General features: G+C 44.5%; 1 protein-coding gene across 1 annotated transcript in view; it reads right to left on the bottom strand.

Annotated features, from left to right (window-relative positions):
* The window catches only part of NCCRP1 (NCCRP1, F-box associated domain containing), a 41431-nt gene extending 29448 nt beyond the window's left edge, over nt 1–11983 (bottom strand). Inside the window, exon 1 of the mRNA XM_069206915.1 lies at nt 11402–11983. Coding sequence (XP_069063016.1) covers nt 11402–11888 — 487 coding nt within the window. The 5' untranslated portion in view covers nt 11889–11983. The remainder of the gene's footprint in view (nt 1–11401) is intronic.
* Between the last annotated feature and the right edge of the window lie 8647 nt (nt 11984–20630).

Genomic DNA, 20630 nt, shown 5'->3' with positions numbered 1-20630 from the left:
TCTGATGTATCCACCTTTAGAGAGTCAAGTGCTCCAAGGAAGTCAGGTGGCTTTGAAACTGGAATACAATGTACCTGAGACCCTGACACATGAGTGGTAAATGTTGGTACCCACCACAGATTTTGGCCAGTAACCACAGGTGTAGGCGGGGCCCAGAAAAAAGGCTTCAGAGGGGATTCTGATCAGGTCCAAAGCCACGGGCATACAAGTTGAAACGGATCCCTAGTTATTAAGTGCTAGTATATTTTCTTCGTTCCTAAAACAATGTGGAGCCCTATCCTATGTATTTGTGCCTGTGGCTGCTTCACTCAGAGGTGCTTTATTACCCTCAAATCCAGCTAAATGCGTTTTCTCCGATGCTCTCTGCAACTCTAGTCTGAATTTACATGAATCTGTGTACACGTCTTTCTAGTGCTTAGTGAACTCTGCGTTTTTACGTTGTTTTATCTGCTTAGTGTATTTTTCTCAAATACCATTTTAGTAACTGTATTTTTTTTAAGTTGGCAGGAAGCGTGCTATGCTTTGGTAAGTACTATATATTTTTTATATTTTTAATTACCTACTATATCGTGAGACATTGTATCATTTCAGGTAAGCTAGTTAAAGATGTGGGTTATTTAATTAAGCAATAGGATAAAATAAATTCAATAAAATTGTTTTTTTGCAAAAACATGTTTCGTGGATCTCCACCTGCAGGTAATGCACTGAATACGCCTTGCATGAAACAGAAAAGGTGATATGTCTTCATCAGAGAACACAAGTTTCAGCAGGTAATTTCCTCCTAATCCACCCCAAACTATAACATTACACCTCGTTTGCCCTCTGATGCACTGGTTTCCCGGGAACTCTATCCTCGAGTTACAGCTCGTTTCTTTTTCACTTCCGCCCAGGAGTGCCAGAAGATAAAGGTTCCATGTTGCCTAAAGTGCAATCGATTTGACTCTGCTGGAAAGAGGGGGCTGCCTTGTGAGTCAGACATGCCCGTTGTGTTCCCAATTAATCTAACTAGATTTAGATGCAGCCTCGTCAACCTGGTGTCAGCTACTGCTCAATCTTTCCTGTAGCCTTCTGCACGTTGCTTAACCATATATCTTAGTACCTCTAGCGCATGGTACAAAGTAGACACAAGTGACTGTGGCATTGCTGAACCATAAATTGAAGTACCTCTAGCGCATGGTACAAAGTAGACACAAGTGACTGTGGCATTGCTGAACCATAAATTGAAGTACCTCTAGCGCATGGTACAAAGTAGACACAAGAGAATGTGGCATTGCTGAACCATATATTGAAGTACCTCTAGCGCATGGTACAAAGCAGTCACAAGAGACTGTGGCATTGCTGAACCATAAATTGAAGTACCTCTAGCGCATGGTACACAGTAGACACAAGTGACTGTGGCATTGCTGAACTATATATTGAAGTACATCTAGCGCATGGTACACAGTAGACACAAGAGACTGTGGCACTGCTGAACCTTTTATCTGAGTACCTCTAACATATGGTCCAAAGTAGACACATGAGATTGTGGCAGTCAAACACTCGTGGCAGACCTGAGCACACGAAAGCAACTCGGGCAAATGGCACTGAGTGACCTCAAATGATAACAGAATACATTAAAATAATCTAAAATGAATTTCCTCATACCCAGAAGACAGGATGATCTTGATATTCCAACTATCTTTGATCTCAGCCCCTCATGCACAATATTGTGGAATCTGCCAAGGTTCCATTATTACCCAATTAGCTAGTTCAGCCTTACCTGTAACAATTAAGCAGATGATAGAAAAATCGTTCTAAAAATGGATGGCCCCAAAGTCCTTAACAAGTCAGGGCTTGACAACTGCCTCCATACCTTACTTGCACGGAAAAGGAGTAAACATCTAAATTTCAACACCACAAGAACAGAGATCATGACCTGTGGATAACATAAACACTAGCCTGCGAATATATGGGCCTAAGAAACTGATTCCCTGACAGCTACATCAAGAGAGGTGAGAATACTAGACACGACCATGCACTCAGATCTTCCCTGGCATCACATGCTAAGGAGGTCACAAGGAGCAACTTCTACACAATAAAATCGCTGCGATGCTCCTACCATGTTTTGAATGCCTAGAAAACTACAAGCTATCATCGTGAGCATGATCTGCAAACCTGTCTATGGCAATAGCTTACAGCCTGCTGACCCCTGTTCAAGCACACAAAAAAATACAATGAGTCCAGAAACTGTTTAAGACCACTCCTACATCTTCTCCCCAGAGAACACATGGCTAACATAGTCTGCCTGCAGGGCCAGAATAGTCAGTTACTATGAGCACCATCATCCTATAAAGACAAAATGATGATTATAGAGCACTGCATCCTGGCAAGTCTCACGACGTGATGACTCATAATGGCAGCCATATTAGGGAGGATTGTAGCGCAGTGTATCCAGGCAGATCTCGGATTCGCCTGAACTCTTTCTCTATACCTTTTACCTCACCGATCCATAAGATCTCGGAGTGGAGGATCTCCAACCGCAGCCAGCATAAGAAATCAGATTAAGAACACACAAAAAAGCTTACCAGCACAATAAAGGGACATTCAGGATTAATCAGAGCTGGCACCATTCCACAAACTACAAAAATGTGTGTTTATCTCTCACACTTCCTCCTCCATCACACTGCTAAGCCCTGAGTGCCATAACATCATAACTGCACCTTTGCGGTCATCACACAATACATGGAAACACTTCTCACGTAGTTTTAAAGTAAAGACAACACAGTTCTAACTACATATCCACAAAGTCTAGTGTGCTGTCTGTGCAGATTAGTGCTTCAGAAGCTCACACATGGTAGTAGGCACTACACAAATTAAACAATACAATACATTCTGTGAATTAAATACACAACACTCAGCAGTTCATATTTACAATATATAGATGTACAGTACAATACAATCTGTGATACAGTACACATACAATACACAGTACAATGCACTACACATTTACAGTACAATACAATCTGTGATACAGTACACATACAATACACAGTACAATGCACTACACATTTACAGTACAATACAATCTGTGATACAGTACACATACAATACACAGTACAATGCACTACACATTTACAATACAATACAATCTGTGCATTAAAGACACATCATTCAGCACATCACATTTCCCAAGTGAGGTTTGTGAGATGATTCCTTTCCAAAAGTGCATTTTGTAAATAAATTACAAAATACAAGCACCTGTAAAGATGCATGGCCCGAATGCACTGCAAGGGGGCTGAAAACAAAAATCACTGGGCTGGCATGGAGTCAGATAAAGATAGCAACCCTTATATATGTTCATCACTCTGACACACTTTTCACCCACAACCTCTTTCGACTCGTGAACCCCTACCTGACTCGCATGCCTCTTCCACTTCTGGCTTGACAGAGCGGTGGTCTGCAAGACCGACTCTTACAAAGTTGATAAAATAGAGAGAGTGGCCTTTGGCTCCGATCAGAGGTGTAATTCTCACTCATCTCCGCAGTTGACTGTTTGATGTATCATTCCACCTCCCAATGAGTGACTGCATTACACATGAATGAAGGACTATTTTACAACTCCAAACGACACAAAATAATCACATATTAAATTATTTATCTCAGAGATGCCCTGCATAAGCAAATATTTGTTATTCTTATCATAGCAGTAGTCTTTTAAATTTTTAGTGAGAGCACAAAATGCAAGCGAAGCCTATTGGCTTTACCAGTGCTTGTTTATTATCAGTAGGTATGGATTTGCGATAAGTGGGTGTGCCATCCCGTTTGGTGAGTTCTTTCACGCTGCCTTTATTGCACTCTCAGTTGTTTGTACTGGTGTATCGTGTATACCTGGAACTGCCCTGCATTCTTTCGTTTTATTTGTCTCATCGGTTCCTCCTTCTCCTCATGTCACTTTGAGGAAAAAATTGTTTCATATTTATGAGTATCCCTTAAGGGCAATATCCTTGAAATGTTTAGCAAGTGTTTAAATTAATATGTGACATTGCCCTTCAACCACTTGATCCCCAGGGGCATAGCTTCGGGGGGGGAGGGGGGGATTACACCACCTTAATAAATGTAATTTGTGATCAATAGTTGGGTGCAGATGTTTTCAGTCGAGTATGATGATGTGTCTGTAGGATTTCACCAGAATTTTTTACAAACACAGACAAAAAAAGCACACACACTCTCTCCCTTTCTCTGTCTAGAAAAACTTCCAAAATGTTGGTTATTTCACAAAATAATGCTCTTTCTCTCACTTGGTACCCCCTGCCAATATACATTCCTCTCTCTTTCAACTACCCCTTAAGTTCCTCTTGTGCGCCCTGCTTTCTGTATAATGCGTTTTAACATCATGTGCCTGCGTGATTGTCGGGAAATCTGAAGCTAACACCCCCTCAATAATACACATCACGCTACGCCCCTGTTGAACCCTGTTCTAATGAAATAGCCCTTGTGTTTGTCAGTAACTCTGTAGAATAGTGTGTGGTTTACTTTTATATTATATATGCTAAGACCTTTGCAATAAATGCACGACTGAAAATATTTTAAAAGTGTACCAGTCCATACCTGTTTGAATGTCACAATACTTGATATGTGAATACTGACTATGAAAATATTGGTAACTACCAGGAGCGGGGCGGCGCACGGAGGGGGGAGGGGGAAAATAAACATTAAGTAAAAAAATTTTTTAAACTTACCTGTGACGCTGCCGTCACCACCACGCTGCTCCCCTCCTGCAGACAGGCTGCAGGCACAGGCTCCCAGCCTGCCCTGCAATCAACCCTGACGCTGCTCAGAGCAGCGTTAGGATTGGCTGGGAGCACATCTAGGCAGACTGGGAGCCTGTGCACGCTCTCTCCAGCCCAGCAACATTTGTGGAGTTAAGAATAATATCTATATAATCCACACTTCCCTGCATGATATTTTTTAAATTTGAGGTTTAAAACTTAAAGAGTCTCAAAGAAAACCCTTTTACAGGGTTTATACATGGCTTTCCATCACACACCTCTTCTATCTGCAGTATGCAACCATATCTGTGTTAGCACATGTAATGGTCACTTACCCTTATCAAAAAAGCTATTTTATACCCTTTTAACTCATATTGTGTTTCCCACCCATCAGTGTCATAAAATAATCCTTTGCGCATCTTTCACATTTGTTGTGTGCCGCCTTAATTTTGTCACAGGTATTTCCGTGACACACAAATGGCCTATACCAGAGGGCAAATTAAAGATAAGACATACTCAAACTGGGGCAGTGCGTCATATCACACCAAATACACTGTTTCCAGTTCAGGTGCAAATCAACACATGCTCCTGGAAAAGCATGTTAGTGAAAGGAGGACCTGGGCCGCATTACAGAAGTGCCCAAGGGGTGCAATGGGCATGTGCGCATGCTTTGCACACCCCCGGGGCACTTTGGTATTACAGAAGGTGGATGCAGACACTTGTGCGGCCCCTTCTGTAATAGCAATAGTGCTGGTGCACATATAGTGCCTGCACTATAACCAGAGGGTGTTTCCTTATTTGCATGGAGCATGGCCCCATGCAAATGAGGGAATTCCTTTGCCTCTGTGCCTGCACCGTATATAGAATACGGCGCAGAAGCAAAGAACCTTTCAGGAGGGGCAGTCACTCACTGCACCTGCAAGGGGCTCTCTAATTCCCTTAAAAAGTGCAGGGGATTGCCGCCTGCACAGTGAAACACGGAGCAACTTTGAAACAGCCGCTCCATTTTTCACATGAATGCGCAGTGTACAGCGAGTCTGCAGCTTCCTTGGGAGCAGGAGAAGTGTGGCTCAATGGTTCGAGAGGCAGACCCTGATGCAGAAATCTGGCCCGGGACCAGGGTTCAATTCCTGCCTCGGAGGGTCTTGGGCTCAATTTCCTCGGACCTGATAATTCTCGCATTGGTGCCTAATCTAATTCATGGGTCCCACTCTGTAACTCTGGGCAATAGCTTGCTTAATCTCCACAACGGCCCCAACAGCGCTGGGATGCCTGGCTTCACCTTGGAGGTTGCCCAGGAGTGGGCACCTCACAGGGAAAAGCCAGGAGGGGTTCCACAGCGGTATGCGTACAGCACCTTGAGACCCTAATGGGTGAGTAGTGTGCTATACAACTACGAAGTTTACAGTTGCATTCATGCTAATAGGGGGCATTTTCCTTGTTTGTGTCAGTTGCACCTTTTAAAAGGTGACTCTGACAGAAACAAGGAAAATGCGCTGAAAGTGTGATACGGCTCCAGTTGGTTGAAGTCACTGATTGGCCTCCAGTTAAGGTGGTTACCCAGCCTCCTTTTGACATGGAGATGCTTGGGCAGACTTTGGGACCCCCGGAGCCTTTACAAAGGGTACCCCTGTGTTGAGGGATTGTGGTTGGAGGGGGATAGTGCACAGTCAGTGTGCCTCTTGATGGCTTGTTTTCCCCAACAGCTGTGTCAATAATATGGTACACACGTACAGTCAAAGGACTCTCTCGTTTGCTTGGAACTCCACCCCATGCAATGGAGGGCATAGCCCATTGGGATCACACTGGTCCACATTTTGCGCTGCCTCAATCAATATACCAGAACGGGCTATGCAAGCATCTGTTTCCCCTAGTGTAATAACTTAGAGGAGTATAAAAAAGCAATACTTGTAGAGTATTAGAAACAATGTATCTAAAACACGCATTATTTAATTCATCTTAATTGGGTCACACACTTGCCCCACCCATGACGCTCAGATGCTCAAAGATTGCACTTCCCTCATTCCCACCACCACTATGAATTCAAACCACGCAATTCCCAGGCCTGCCCAAATGAGGGCTCTACTGCTTCTCCTGACCCCTGCCGTCTTATACCTAGATCGTGAGTGAAGGGTTTTTGTGTCAGGGCATGAAGTCGCATCCACAAGATGCGAGTGTCTAGCAACCTATGTAACACTAAAAATTGTAATATTTGCACATGGAATGTCTTTCGAGATGAAGGAAGGAGTTTGCCTGCTTTGTGCAAGCAGAGATAAGGTGTCTACTTCTCTGTTTAGAGTCAAGAATTTTCTTAGAAAAACAGGCAAGCCCTTAATAGGCATGCACACCAGTGTGGAATTTATTTCTGCTATGTGGTCAAATAATTGCAGCCAGGCAGCCCTCGCACAGGACAGATGAGTCTACCCAGTTCTACTCCTTTGTGGAAAGGCAGGGAGCTACACTTGTATATTTAAGTTTGGATCTTTTTTTGTTGAGGTGGACGAGCCACTTAAAGCTCGAGATAGGCTCGAGTCTGAAGCCTGGCTCTTGTGCAGCACAAGGTCCTGTTGGAACCTCGAGCCCATAATGGGCTGAGCTTTCATGTACATTCTGCCTGCAACACTTGCTCTGCCCGCGTGCACAACTAAGTAAACAAGCATTTGCAATGCAACAGGTATCGTGTTTGCTCATGTTAGAGCTGATAGCGTTGTAAACTCCTAACCAGACTTTTCACCTATCAGCAAAAGTGCATTTATGTACGTAACCCAAAAAAGTGCTATTAACTATGTAAAGCGCTCGACTTCTGCCAAGCAAAATCGTGCTAGTAAATTAGAGAATAAGTAGTCCACGAGCCGGACAGAAAACAGCGAGCCTCGCATGTTTTCTGTACTTGGTCGATGCACTCGAGCAGGGCTAGCCACCGGAAAAGGCATGACGTATGCATGCCTTCGACTAATGAAAGCAAGCAGATTTTATTAGGCAAGCCAACGAACCAATGAAAAACACTGACGTGACGTCGACAGGGCTCCGAGCCCTCTTCTAAACACTTAAAGCGTCTCGCTGCGATACGCATGTGCGAGCGCATGCAACGCAGACTCGACCCTAAAAAAGCATTAACACTGAAGGTAAAAAAAAGAGTCAATAAAACACCCCTTAAAAGGCTGACTTGCACTAAGTGAAACCAGAAAGCCTCTTTTAATTGCACCTTCCTGCCTTAACCAGATTGTGTGATCTTCGACAAATATTTTCTTTTATAGAGCCTTCTTTTTCTTCACTATCGCCTACGAAAGCACCTATTGTGTTTAGTTAATAGACAATTATGTTGCTCTTTCTATCAGAATCTGGGCCACATCACTAATGTAAAACGTCAAAGCTTCCACATGTTAAAGGAACACACTTTTCTGAATTTTGAAGAGACTTCATCACATTTTAGGTAACGTGTTGCAAGACAAACATTTTCAGGGCTCTGCTCGTGCAAGAGTCAAGCCAAACCCTTGTGTCAGCTCCGGTTCGGCTCACCCTCTTAGTTTGCTGGTTCGTCCACCTCTATTTTTATGTTTTGAAATCTTTCTGTGTCGGAATATTGAGAGTGAGAAAGTGTCCTAACAGTGACCTAACATTAACACTTGTGGTGTAGGGAGAGCCTAGAGCTTCACGCTCCCCCCCCCATTCCCCACCCACCCCACCACCGGCACTGGGATGTTTTGTTTATTCCCAAAGGCTGAACTCGTTTTTGTTTTTAATAAAGTTTGGGAGGTATGTAGTGTCCTGCTGGATACATTCTAGTGTTTGTTCCACTTCCATCCTTGAGGAATGGATCTTACACCCACTCCACACCCATCCAACACCGGTGTCAACGGTCCGGTGCAAATACAAGAGCCCAAGTGCACGTGCTTGTGGCCAGTTCTTTCCAGCATACATACGTGTCCGTGTCGTCCTTTAGTCAGCATGTTGCCTATGGCCCACGACACTCCTACACTCTGCTTGTCCTATAAAGTATTTTAACATTATGTGTCAGTGTGACAGTGGGCAATCTGAGCCCCCCCCAGTCTTACTGACCACGCTATGCCCCTGCTGCGTCACTTTCAACATCCCTATTACCTTTTTAAGTTGCACTCCATACTGCTTGTTCTGAATTGTGTAATGTGCTTCAAACTTCTTGTTTTATGCTTTACTTCTGTCTTTGAAAGCACCCCTGTTTTCCTCTTGAATAGGCTTCTTTTAGGCTGAAATAATTCAATGTAAACATCTGCAATCAAATCTGTTGAATTAATTTCCAAACCGATGACTTTCTCGGGTCTGTGATTTGTAGATCTGCTCCACATTCAGGCTGCCACCTATTCCTAGAGCTGATACTAGAAGTAACAAGGGTGTTCTGGTACTCTGGAACATGTCTGAGTCAGTCCACTTTACTCTGCCAGTTTCTCTTAACTGAGTTCTCATTCAGAGACCAGCTTGTAATTCCTAGCACTCCTGCAGCCATTCCACTCTCAGTGACTCTTTTTCCCAGAGCTGCCCCTAACTCCTAACCTCCCATTTGATGCAGACCTCTCTCAACCTAAGCAGTGCCGCTGCTTCCATACCGGCGAGGTAACACAGGTAAGGCAGCAACCACACACACAGGGACAATTAATGATGGCACAAGTAGCTAGCAGGTAATGTATGGATCCTGAGACATTTGCAAAACATTATTGTTTGAGGAGCTGCTGAACGTTTGCTAACAAAAATAATTGGCAGGTGGCACAAATATGTTTAGGTCTCAAAAAGCACACACTGCATTGTGGTCTCTGCCATAGAAGGGAACTACTTTCAGGGCTGGAAAAATCCACGGACACCTGGCTTTGGGCAGTCTTTTGGTCGAGCTATTTTTAATACTTACTCATCCCTAAGGGAGTTGACAGTACACAGGTGTTCTCTTTAGTTAAAAAGTGGAGGGGCAATAAAAGAAGAACAAGATTTAATACATATGTCACATTTTCACTGTGTTCACAGACAGAGGTCAAAAGTCAGTTTTTCTTACAATTAATTTTCCTTCTGACTGCAGAGTTCCAGGACTTTATAAGGTGAACTGTGTGACCTGCTGCTTAGAATGTAAAATAAACAGATAGAAAAGGGGCTGCATTTAAAAAAAAAAATTGCTTTATTTAAAAGCACATACATGGTCGTTTGCTCACTCTGGCAGAACACCATTCTTGTGATTTTAGCAGTTCCTAATGGGTCGCAAACCAAGACCTACTTCATTAATATTCATGAGGTAGGTCAATTTGCGACCCACTGGGAATCATTTTTCATACATTTTAAGTAGTGATTTCCTAATTGCTATTTGCAGGAAATCACGATTAGGAACGTGCTATTTCAAACTTTCGCACTTGTGGCCCTATATTATTAATTTACTTTTAGTAAAATCAAATATCTTTAACCCCAGGCCCAAATACGACCCCCTCCGATTAGGTAATAAAAGACAGCTGTCAGTTGGGTGACGTGGGCCCTCTTGCTGTTGTATTTGCGGCACTAACAGTAATTGTTATCGGGTATCAGCGATTGGAGTTTGTAATGATTCAAGGCAGGAGCAGCGGAGACAGCAAGGGAGAACGCAGAGGAGTGAAACAAGCAAGGAGGCAGGCATAAAAGACACAAGACAAGAGTAAAGTGGAGTAAAGAGAAAGCCTGAAAGAGTTATGCCAGAAAGCAAAGATGCAATCAGATGACAGGAAAGAGTAGGCAGAGAGAAGAGGAAGCAGCGTAATTACGGTAGAAAGAAAATAGATGGGAGTGAAGGAGCAGGGGAGGTAAAAGATGAGGAGAAGCATGTGGCAGAGAGAGACAGAATGAAGAGGCGGAAACGAGAAAAAAATCGGAGCTCTCGGTTTGTTTAAGTCCATGTACAGGTAGCATATCTAGCCCAGCTTTTTCCTCCGCGTTCAGGTACGCACTTGGAATTCTGATTTTATAATGGAATAAACTCGATTACGAGTCCCAGAATACAAGGTGAGAGCCTGGGACAGCTGACCTGCTCATCCACGGACATAGGGAAGTTCAGGGATCTAGGGAAACAAGTTGGAGACGAAGTGAAAAGCAGCAGACGTAGCGGGAAGTGAGTGGGTGAGGAAAGATAAAGGAAGAAAATGTGAAGGGAAAGTTAGGGTATGTGGAGAAAGTCCAAACAATTTTTAAGATGACTTTGAGGCAAGTACACGATTTTGTTTTTATATTAAGTTACTTGTAGTTCAGTATGTCACTATGATGACTATTGAACCACGGGTACCAGAATGCAAAGTAAGAAAACGGGATAAGATGCTCACAACTGACGTTGGCCAGCCTATAGATTGGGTGTGGCGGGTGAGCGAGGGAGTGAAAGGAGGACGCAGTAAGGTAGCCAGCGTGTCAGGGACCCTAGTGCAAGGAAGGAAATGAGCCCTGGTTGTTGTTTGAATTATAAAAATACAGAAGATCAAAGTTAAGTGGGCTCCCCAGTCCTCGAGGCCCGGTGCCACTGCACCTGCAGCACCAATGGAAGCTGCGCCCCTGGGAGGAAGACAGCCAAGAGAGAAGCAAAAGTAGAGAGAACAAAGACAGGAGACATGAAGAATGTAGAGAGAGAAGAGCGAAAGGCAAAAAAATGTGAAAAACGTGAGGGCGCCCGGCAGCTTTACCTTCGGGGTTGGAGCTTTTGAGGAAGTTCCTGCCGAAGGGGCGCTTGTGGTAGATGTCCTTCCAGTCCAGGATCTCGGGTGTGGGGATGCTGTCTTCGCTCAGCTTCCAGGTCTTGTCGCACTTCAGCCTCCAGTCAATTTGGCCCTCCTCTGAGGTCTTCTGCTCACTCTCGGGGTCCTTCTTCTGCTCAGACACAGATTGTCCCCCGTCCTCATTCACAGACTTATCTGAGTCACACACAGCTTTCTGCACCCCCTTTTCACAAACAGGCTGCTCCCCTTTCCCACTCGAAGAATGATCTGCTTTACGCACAGACTGCGGCTCCCCCTTTTCACGTGGGGATTGCTCCACCTTTTCACACGCAGGCTGTGGCTCGCTCGCTCGTTTCTCTCCATGGTCCTCTAGCGTCTGCCCCTTCGCGGGCTCTGAGCCCGGCTCCGGACAGGCCTGCTCGGCCCCGTGCTTCTGGTTCCCGGACGCGCTCATCCCGCAGATCGACAGAGGTTACCGCAGCTGTACGAGATATGATTTCCTGGATAAGTGCAAGTCAGGACTGCGGGCTCCTTATCCTGCAGGGCGCCACTCCCTGCCAGGAGGGCGCGGCCCAGTAAAGGTGGAACGGACAGTCCCTTTCCCTCTTAAGGAGGAACCGCTCTTGCGCTTGGACGTCCCGTCACTCTTTGTTCAGATTTTTTTTTTAATATATATATATATATATATATATATATATATATATATATATATATATATATTTTTTTTTTTTTACCCCAGGAGCCAAACACAGTGGGTACCTAGCCGCTTCATAGAATGTATTTCTTGCTGTCAAAGTTGTGTTGCTTCATGGCGCTTCCAATGACAGGGGCCATATTATGATGCCATTCAGTGCAGACGCGTATGGGGTCTTTGTATTCGTTTTATCCAGAAATCGCACTGTCTACAGTGCACACCTCATTTTGGAAAAACATTACGATGCCTCGTGGTCTGTAGACAGTATAATTTGGTGAGCAGAGCAGTAATGGCTTCACTGCGTTCCTGAGGCGTGCCCTCTGCATCATGGTCTATCTGAGATGTTCTCAATTAATGTGTGCGCCTTACACTTCATTCAGTAGAACCTTTAGTTGTAGTACTCGTGTACTACTAAATGCTATTCATGAATCTACAGGGAGAGGTCTCTGTATCTCCTATCATTTATGTGTGGAAATCCTTGCACTGACTGTTGAGATCTTTGCACATGTTGCCTACCTTTTAGAACATAGAGAATACTTAATATTAAATGGGAGGAGCTTAGGGAGGAGTAAGGAGGGGGTTAAAGGAGGGCTAGAGTGGTGGTTAGGGAGGGACATGCATCCACCCACAAAAAAGTAAGCCCATTTCTAGTCACAAACTCCACTTCTAAAGTTACTACAGCCAACAAGCATTGGCAAAGGAAAAAGATTGCGCCTGTGCCAATTACTGGCTTTGCCAATGTCTTTTAGCCATGTTGTATAGCAGCGTAGCTCCTGAGCCGCATGGTGAAAAGTTAGTGATGTAGCATGGAGAGGCATAGAGGAGAGTGGCATACAGAAGAGTGGAGTATAGTGGCATAGGGTGGAACCATTTAGCATAGTGTAGAATAGAGTGGCGAACAGTAGAGTGGCTTAGAATAGTATTGACTGATGTAGAATGGAGTGGACTGGTGTAGAGTAGTATAACATGGAGTGGAATGGCAAGGCATGGCACAGAGTGGCGCAGTGGTATTGTGTGGGGTTGCGCAGGGTGTCGTAGAGTAGCATTGTGTAGAATGGAGTGAAATAAAGCAGTGTAGAGTAGAGTGGAGTGGCTTAGAGGAGTGGTGTAGAGTAAAGTGGCGTAGTGTAGAGTGAAGCAGCGTAAAGTAGAGTGACATAATGTAGAGTAGAGTGGCATACAGTAGAGTGGTGTGGCATGGAGTGAGGTGCATACAGCAGTGTTAGAGTGGAGTGGCATAGAGAAAAGAGGCATAGAGTGGAGTGGTGTAGAGTGGAGTGGCAAGGAATGGAGTGGTGAAGAGTGGAGTGGCATAGAGTAGCATGGAGTGAAGTGGCATAGAGTGGCATGGAGTGACACAGAGTGATGTAGAGTTGTGTAAAGTGGGGTTGAGTAGCATAGCGTGGAAGAGTGGCATAGAGTAGAGTGGCATAGAGTAGAGTGGTGTATAGTAGAGTGGTGTAGAGTGGCATGGAATTGGCAGTTAATGGTGGAGAGTGGCATGGACTTGTGTAAATGGAATAGAGTGACAAAGAGTATAGAAGCGTAGAGTTGTGTTGATTGGCGTTGAGTGGAGTGGCAAAGAGTGGAGTGGCATACAGTAGAGTGGCATAGAGTAGAACAGAGAAGTGTAGAGTAGAGTGGAGTTGCCTAGACTGGCTTGGAGTAGTGCAGTGTAAAGTGACAGAATGGAATCTAGTGGTGTAGAGTAGCGTAGAGTGAAGTACCATACAGTGGAGTTGCGTGGAGTGGAGTGGTGCAGTGTGGTATAGAGTGATGTATATTAGAGTGGAGTGGTGTAGAGTGGAGTGGGGTAGAGTGGAGTACAGTGGCGTGGAGTGGATTGGTGCAGGGTGGAGTGACGCAGAATCACATTGTGTGGAGTGGCATACAGTGTCGTAGTGTGGCACTGTGTGGAGCGAAGTGGAGGTTAGGTGTGTGGAGTAGCCTAAAGTGCAGTAGAGTGCAGCAGAGTGGAATGGTGTAGAGTAGAGAGCCATAGAGTTGAGTGTTATAGTGGGGTAAAGTGCAGTGGAGTGGCATAGAGTGGTATGAAGGTGAGTAGCATATAGTGGTGTAAAGTGGAGTGGAATAGAGTGGAGATGCATAGAGTGGAGTGAGGTAGAGTGGCTTAGTGGCATTGTTTGGAGTGAAGTGACATACAGTGCTGCCATAGAGTAGCATTGAATGGAGTGGCATAAAGTAGGGTGGAGTGGCGTGGAGAGACATAGAGTAAAGTGCAGTGGTGAAGAGTGTAGTGGTGTAGAGTGGAATAGGGTGGTGTGGAGTGCCATAGAGTAGAGTGGCGTAGAGTGGAGTGGTGTGGAGTGGTTAGAGAAAAGTGGCGTAGAGTGGCATTGTGTGGAGCAGAGTGGCATAGAATACCTTAGAGTCCATTATATGGAGTGGGGTAGAGTGGAGTGGCATGGAGTGGCATGGAGCGGCATGGAGTAGCATGGAGTAGAGTGGCATGGCAGAGAGTGGAACTGTGTAGAGTGGAATAGCATGGAGTGGAGTGGCCTAGAGTGGAGTAGCATGGCAAAGAGTATAGTGGCATAGATTAGTGTGAAGTGGTGTAGAGTGGAGTGGATTGGTGTAGAGTGCCATTAAGTGAGACTGTGTGGAGGGGAGTGGAGTAGAGTGGTGTATGGTGGCAAAGTGCATAGTGGTGTAGAACATAGTGGAGTGGCATAGTGTGCCATAGAACGGTCTAGAGTGGAGTAGGGTGGAGTGGAGTGGCATAGAGTGGCTTAGAGTGGAGTGGAGTGGAGTGGCATAGAGCAGAGTGGCATAGAGTGGCATGGGGTGGCATAGAGCAGTGGTTCCAGACCTGTGGTCCGGGGACCTCCGGGGGCCTGTGAAGCCTCCTTAGTGGGTCCGTTACTGCTGAGAAAAATAAATAATATTAACAGATTAGGTCCCCAGCTTTCAAAAATGATTCAGTGGGGGGTCCCCTGATTCCAATAATGATTCAGTGGAGGACTCTGGGTTCCAGTATTGATAACGTGAGGGTCCACAGAAGTCAAAAGGGTTGGAAACCACTGGCATAGAGTTCAGTGGAGGGACATGGGTAGAGTGGCTTGGCACAGAGTACAGAGGCAATGTTGTCAGTTATATTTCAAACTAAGCAGGTTGAGCTCGGCAAACATATAAATATGTGTGATGTGTTTAAAAAAATGTTAGCACCCTGAAGCAGCTACCTGTTGCCTGAACACTGTAAGACAGCAACAAATATACTAAATTGTATCACACTTATAAATTAACATGATAGGAATAACTGACCTTAGGATTCCCTTAAAGTGAAAATACTTAAGGAAAAACAAAAAAGTTACTTTAGTTCGATCATTTACAGCATATTGTTATTGAATAAACAAAATGTGCTCATAGGATTTATTTGTGAAAAGGTAATGGTTTTATGTGTTAAGAGGTAAGTACTATTAAGAATACCGATATGGTCATATCAATAGCAGCCTTTTTTGTGTTAATCAGTTTTACGTGTTTGAGAAATAGACAACTTGTCACTAAAGCAGACAAGCTTGATGATATAGTTTTATTGAAGTAAAGGATTTTCATAACACTTAACCCCAGTTTCCCTGGATACATGTCTGTGTGTGCCATATTATAGTGCCAGCCCTGAGTTTTGTGTAATTCTATTCAGGCGCTTTAGCAGCAGCGGAGAATAACATTCCTATGTGACTTAATATAGAAACACTACTTTTTTGACACCCCAATAAACTTTACCCTCTTCTGAAGAATCTAAACAAAATTAGGCTAAACACACTTAGGCCCATGTTTATACTTTTTGACGCACAACTGCGCCAAGGCAGTTGTGCGGCAAAAATTTTACCGCCTGCTAACGCCATTCCAAAGCACCATGCGGGCGCCTTATTTATTGAATGACGTTAGCCGGAGCTGCGGACTGGTGTGCGTAAAAAAAAATGACTCACACCAGGCAGCGCCGGCGTAGGGGAAAATGGAGCTTGGGCGTCAAAAAATGGGGCAAGTCGGTCTGAGGCAAAAAAGTCATCTTAACCCGATTTGCGCCATTTTTTTTTGGCGCCAAGACACCATTAACATGACTCCTGTCTTAGCAAAGACAGGAGTCATGCCCCCTTGCCCAATGGCCATGCCCAGGGGACTTATGTCCCGTGGGCATGGTCATTGGGCATAGTGGCATGTAGGGGGGCACAAATCAGGCCCCCCTATGTCACAAAAACAAATAAAAAAAAATACTTACCACAACTTACCTTTTCTTCCCTGGGATGGGTCCCTCCATCCTTGGGTGTCCTCCTGGGGTGGGCAAGGGTGGCAGGGGGTGTCCCTGGGGGCAGGGGAGGGCACCTCTGGGCTCATTCTGAGCCCACAGGTCCCTTAACGCCTGCCCTGACCCAGGCGTTAAAAAGAGGCGCAAATGCGGGGTTTTTTGCCCCACCCACTCCCGGGCGTCATTTTTGCCCGGGAGTATAAATCCGACGCATATGCATCGGAGTCATTTTTTTAGACGGGAACGCCTACCTTGCATCTCATTAACGCAAGGAAGGTGTTCACGCAAAAAAATGACGCTAACTCCATGAACTTTGGCGCTAGACGCGTCTAACGCCAAAGTATAAATATGGAGTTAGTTTTGCGTCGAATTTGCGTCGAACAAAACAACGCAAATTCGGCGCAAACGGAGTATAAATATGCACCTAAGTGAGGAAAAACACAATATTTTGTAACATTGCCAATATTTTGACAACCTTAAAAACTCAGAGAAAGAGAGTGTTTGTGCGTTTTTTGTCTGAATGTACGTAAAAATTCCTGAGGAAATCCGGCAGATATCTCACCATACCCGACTGAAAGCATCTGTATCCAACTATTTGTTATAAAATTCACTTATTGGGGCGAATAGCACCCCAGACCTCCCAACACCAGAAGACACGCCCCTGCTGATCACCAGCAGTTAGGCTGACACCAGCTGCTGGAGCCGGGGAAGGCCCCTGCCCTGTGTGCAACATGATCTGTGCAGTGCACCCCTTTATAATAATGGGCAACAAAGATATTTTCCTACGTAATATAACAAAATTTTAACATTTCAACCCATCACTTCTGCTCGAATATTTTGTTTGATTGCCTTCACTGAATCATAAAACAATCTTTTGCAATAAAAGAAGCACAGAGCGAGGCCTTATAATGTATTAAATCATTGCCAATATATTTTTTAGGTTATGACTAATCTGCGTTTCAAATTTCTCGAGGCATTTTAATTGATGGTGTGAGGGCGTCTTGTCTCTGTGATGATAACGCATCAGGCATGCCACACACCATGCTGAAAGCACGCTGTGCAATTATTTCCACAACCTGGACCAGGACCAACAAACGTGCTAGGGCTGATGGCTGCCTCTGAAGACGTCATTAAGCGGGATCGTCCATCCGCGCGTACCGGGACAGCAGTAAATTGAACTGATGCCAACCGGATATTAAAATTAATTGTGGCCGTTGCAGATAAGTCTTCCATGCCAACTGGTTCTTCCAGACCTTCCAGTGCCACGACCAGTGATTCAAATTGCGACAATCGTTGTCATCTTGGTTATGTTGGCTCTCTTAGAGCCACAAAGGAAGTCATGTTTAACACCAGCATCAATGACACAGTCCAGCCATCTTGCCACAGAACAGGAAGACAGAGGTAAACAAAGGACACGAAAAACAGAACCGCCAACATCCAGTGCTTAATTTGTGCTTGTTGTTTCCGGTGCGGAGGACCGGCACTTATTTTTTAGGGCCAGCACTTATTTTTCGGCCTCAAGCATTTACTGCGAGCAAAAGACACATATGGGTAAGACGGAGGAAGAGAAAAGCGAAAAAGCGTCTCAATGGGAGAAAGAAGAAAGCGGCAAGAGTGAGCCAAAGGGGCAGGGAGGGGCTTTAAATGGACTGAAGAGGCTGGAGATGGCGTCAGTATTACTCTTCCTCGGTATTCCCTGTTCGCACATTTAATTGCAACAGCTGCCTGTTTAAGAGCAGGGCTTTGGGCATCGGCACGTTTTTATTTACAAATTAAACACTGCCCCCATGTATTTAACTTCTTGATTTGCCATTAGTGCCACCACGGTCAGTTGTCGCTGGTTGCCCAAGGACCAGAACAAGCCACCACTTGAAGTTGATGACACACCTTATGTTACTATCCATTGCATGTCAGTACCAGGTGCATACCAGGGTGGGAAAGTTACTCCAGCATCAGTGACGTCAATTTACCAAAATCCCATGTGTAGCATCACATCACCCTTTATATTCCCTTGACAACAGCAGTGGATGTGACACCACAATGCCTTCGGCCCACTATGATAACAAAGGAAGTGTTGTCGGATAACATTTGATCTCTATGGCATCACAGTAAGTGATTTTAGATGGCAAAGAACAACAGTTTAGTCTGTTTTATTCTAGCTTTTGTTTGGAGTTATTGGAATTGCAATAAATGTTATGTCCCGGGAAAAAAACTCTTCAAATGGTATTTTGTTTGAAAGTATTCACTTTTTAATATTCGCTGCACTCGTCCTCATATTTTAGTCGCCACTTGTTGCGCTTTGATACATTAAATGACTTTGACTGGGAAAAACATTTTAATGAGAGGGATAGTGAATAAGTGAACAGATGACATCTGGGACAGAGTGATTTGATGACGGTATGGCATGTGTCTGCAATTTCTCTTTTCCATTTTAATCGGGATGACTGAATAAATGAACGCATGAGATATGTCCTAGCTATTGCAATGGTTTTGTAAAGTTTACATACACTTGAGACATTTTAACATCAAATAGAACTAATTACTAAGGACGGACGATAACTCAGAGTTCAGCCCTTTAAATTTCATTTTACCTCGTGATGGGAGTTTGTTTTGTACTTTTCTGTAATCAGGGGTGCAGCTTGGTCAGTGAGAATTAGGGAGTGCCGGGGGTTCGGGTGTGAGCTTCCAATTTTCTGCAATCACCCTGACTGTGGCATATCACGTTAATCAGTGTTTTAAATGGGCCGGTACTCTCCGGTACTGAGTACTGGCACATTTTATTTTGAGATGGAGAGTACCGGCATATGTCAAGAAAAACGTAATACTTTCGATTGGAGAGTACCGGCACTTCTCAGAAACAAGCAGGTACTCTGGCACAGAGTGCCTGCACTTTAATTTTCCCATTTCAAGCACTGGCGTTAATATAGATTATATGAGAAGCAGGGCATGGGGGCGGGGTTAGAGATAGTTGAAGGGGGGTGGGCGAATTGCTAGGGTTACTTAAAACATTGTATTGTGTAAAATAACCACCAATTTTAAGGCCTTCAAAACAGAGACAAGAGTGTGTCTGTCTGTGTCTGTGTGGTAAAATCACAGGTGAAATCCGACAGGCACCTCACCATTTCCAAGTGAAAGCACTTGTACCCAACTATTAACTAGATAGTCAATTTCTTAGGCTGTGTAAGACCTCAAACTCCCCTTTCAAGCTACGCCCCTGCCTGTAACGTGCCAAGGTGAAGTACCATTGCATGCATACCATCAATGAATAGTCTTGAATGGGCTTACAGGCAGCTGCTTACAAGGGGTGTTTCTGGTTTAATTGCAGTGAATTTAAAGTCACCTGGCCACAGGTCGCACAGCGAGTTGCAATTAGTTAAGGATCCTTTCACACCTTCAAAAACGTTATCAATAGAAAATGTGAATTCATATCACGGCTGCTACAATGAGGTCAAAGGTTTCAAAATGTGAGTGACTGGGACATAAATGCTGCCTTGCAGGGAGACTTGTAACCATCAATGCAAGGTATCTTCTCAGTTTTCAGGGCTCGCCTTCGAGGCAGCACAGGGTGCCTGCCCATCACTGATTGACTTTATTGCCACTCTCATTTGCTTGCTTCTTATTCGATGGCTTGCCTTCCTCATTATGAGTTTGCCCCTCCCATGGAGCACAGCCTCTTTATGATCCTTTTGATTGGCTGACTTGTATCGGGCAGCTGCTTTTTTCTTTTTCATTCAGCACTCCGTGAGAGTGTATGTGTTTTCCAGCTCTCTCACTTATGTGCTTCTTCCACCCAAAACACCCCTCCCCCACCCTGTGGTGCTCCACACTCCTCCAGGTTACATGTTAAATAATAGCAACAGGGATACATTTGATGGGATATGGCCACAGATCTGACTTTAAAAGTTACTTTTGTTTTTTCTCCTGCACTCCACATATTGCATCAAAGCCCTGGGGTTGGCACGCAGAGGCATTTATGGCCCTGGATGAAGGGCTGGCTGCTGTGCTCACTGAGTTGGTGTTTGAGGTAGAAGGTGTACTTATCATTACACTTCTCATGGAGGTCATAAATCTGCTCCTTGGGCTAATATAGAGGGCCAAATGACTGAATCCTGTGGAAAGTAAATAGACCAAGGCAAGCATTTCCTTTTACATTCTGATATTCCATTGTTCTTTTTAAATTCTTTTCAGAGCTACCTGAGTGTAAAGTATTTTAAAAATAAAGTATGCCTTTCAAAAAA

The sequence above is a fragment of the Pleurodeles waltl genome, chromosome 9 (genome assembly GCF_031143425.1).
Source record: "Pleurodeles waltl isolate 20211129_DDA chromosome 9, aPleWal1.hap1.20221129, whole genome shotgun sequence".
Lineage (NCBI taxonomy): Eukaryota > Metazoa > Chordata > Amphibia > Caudata > Salamandridae > Pleurodeles > Pleurodeles waltl.
This window is presented reverse-complemented; position numbering and strand designations above follow the sequence as displayed.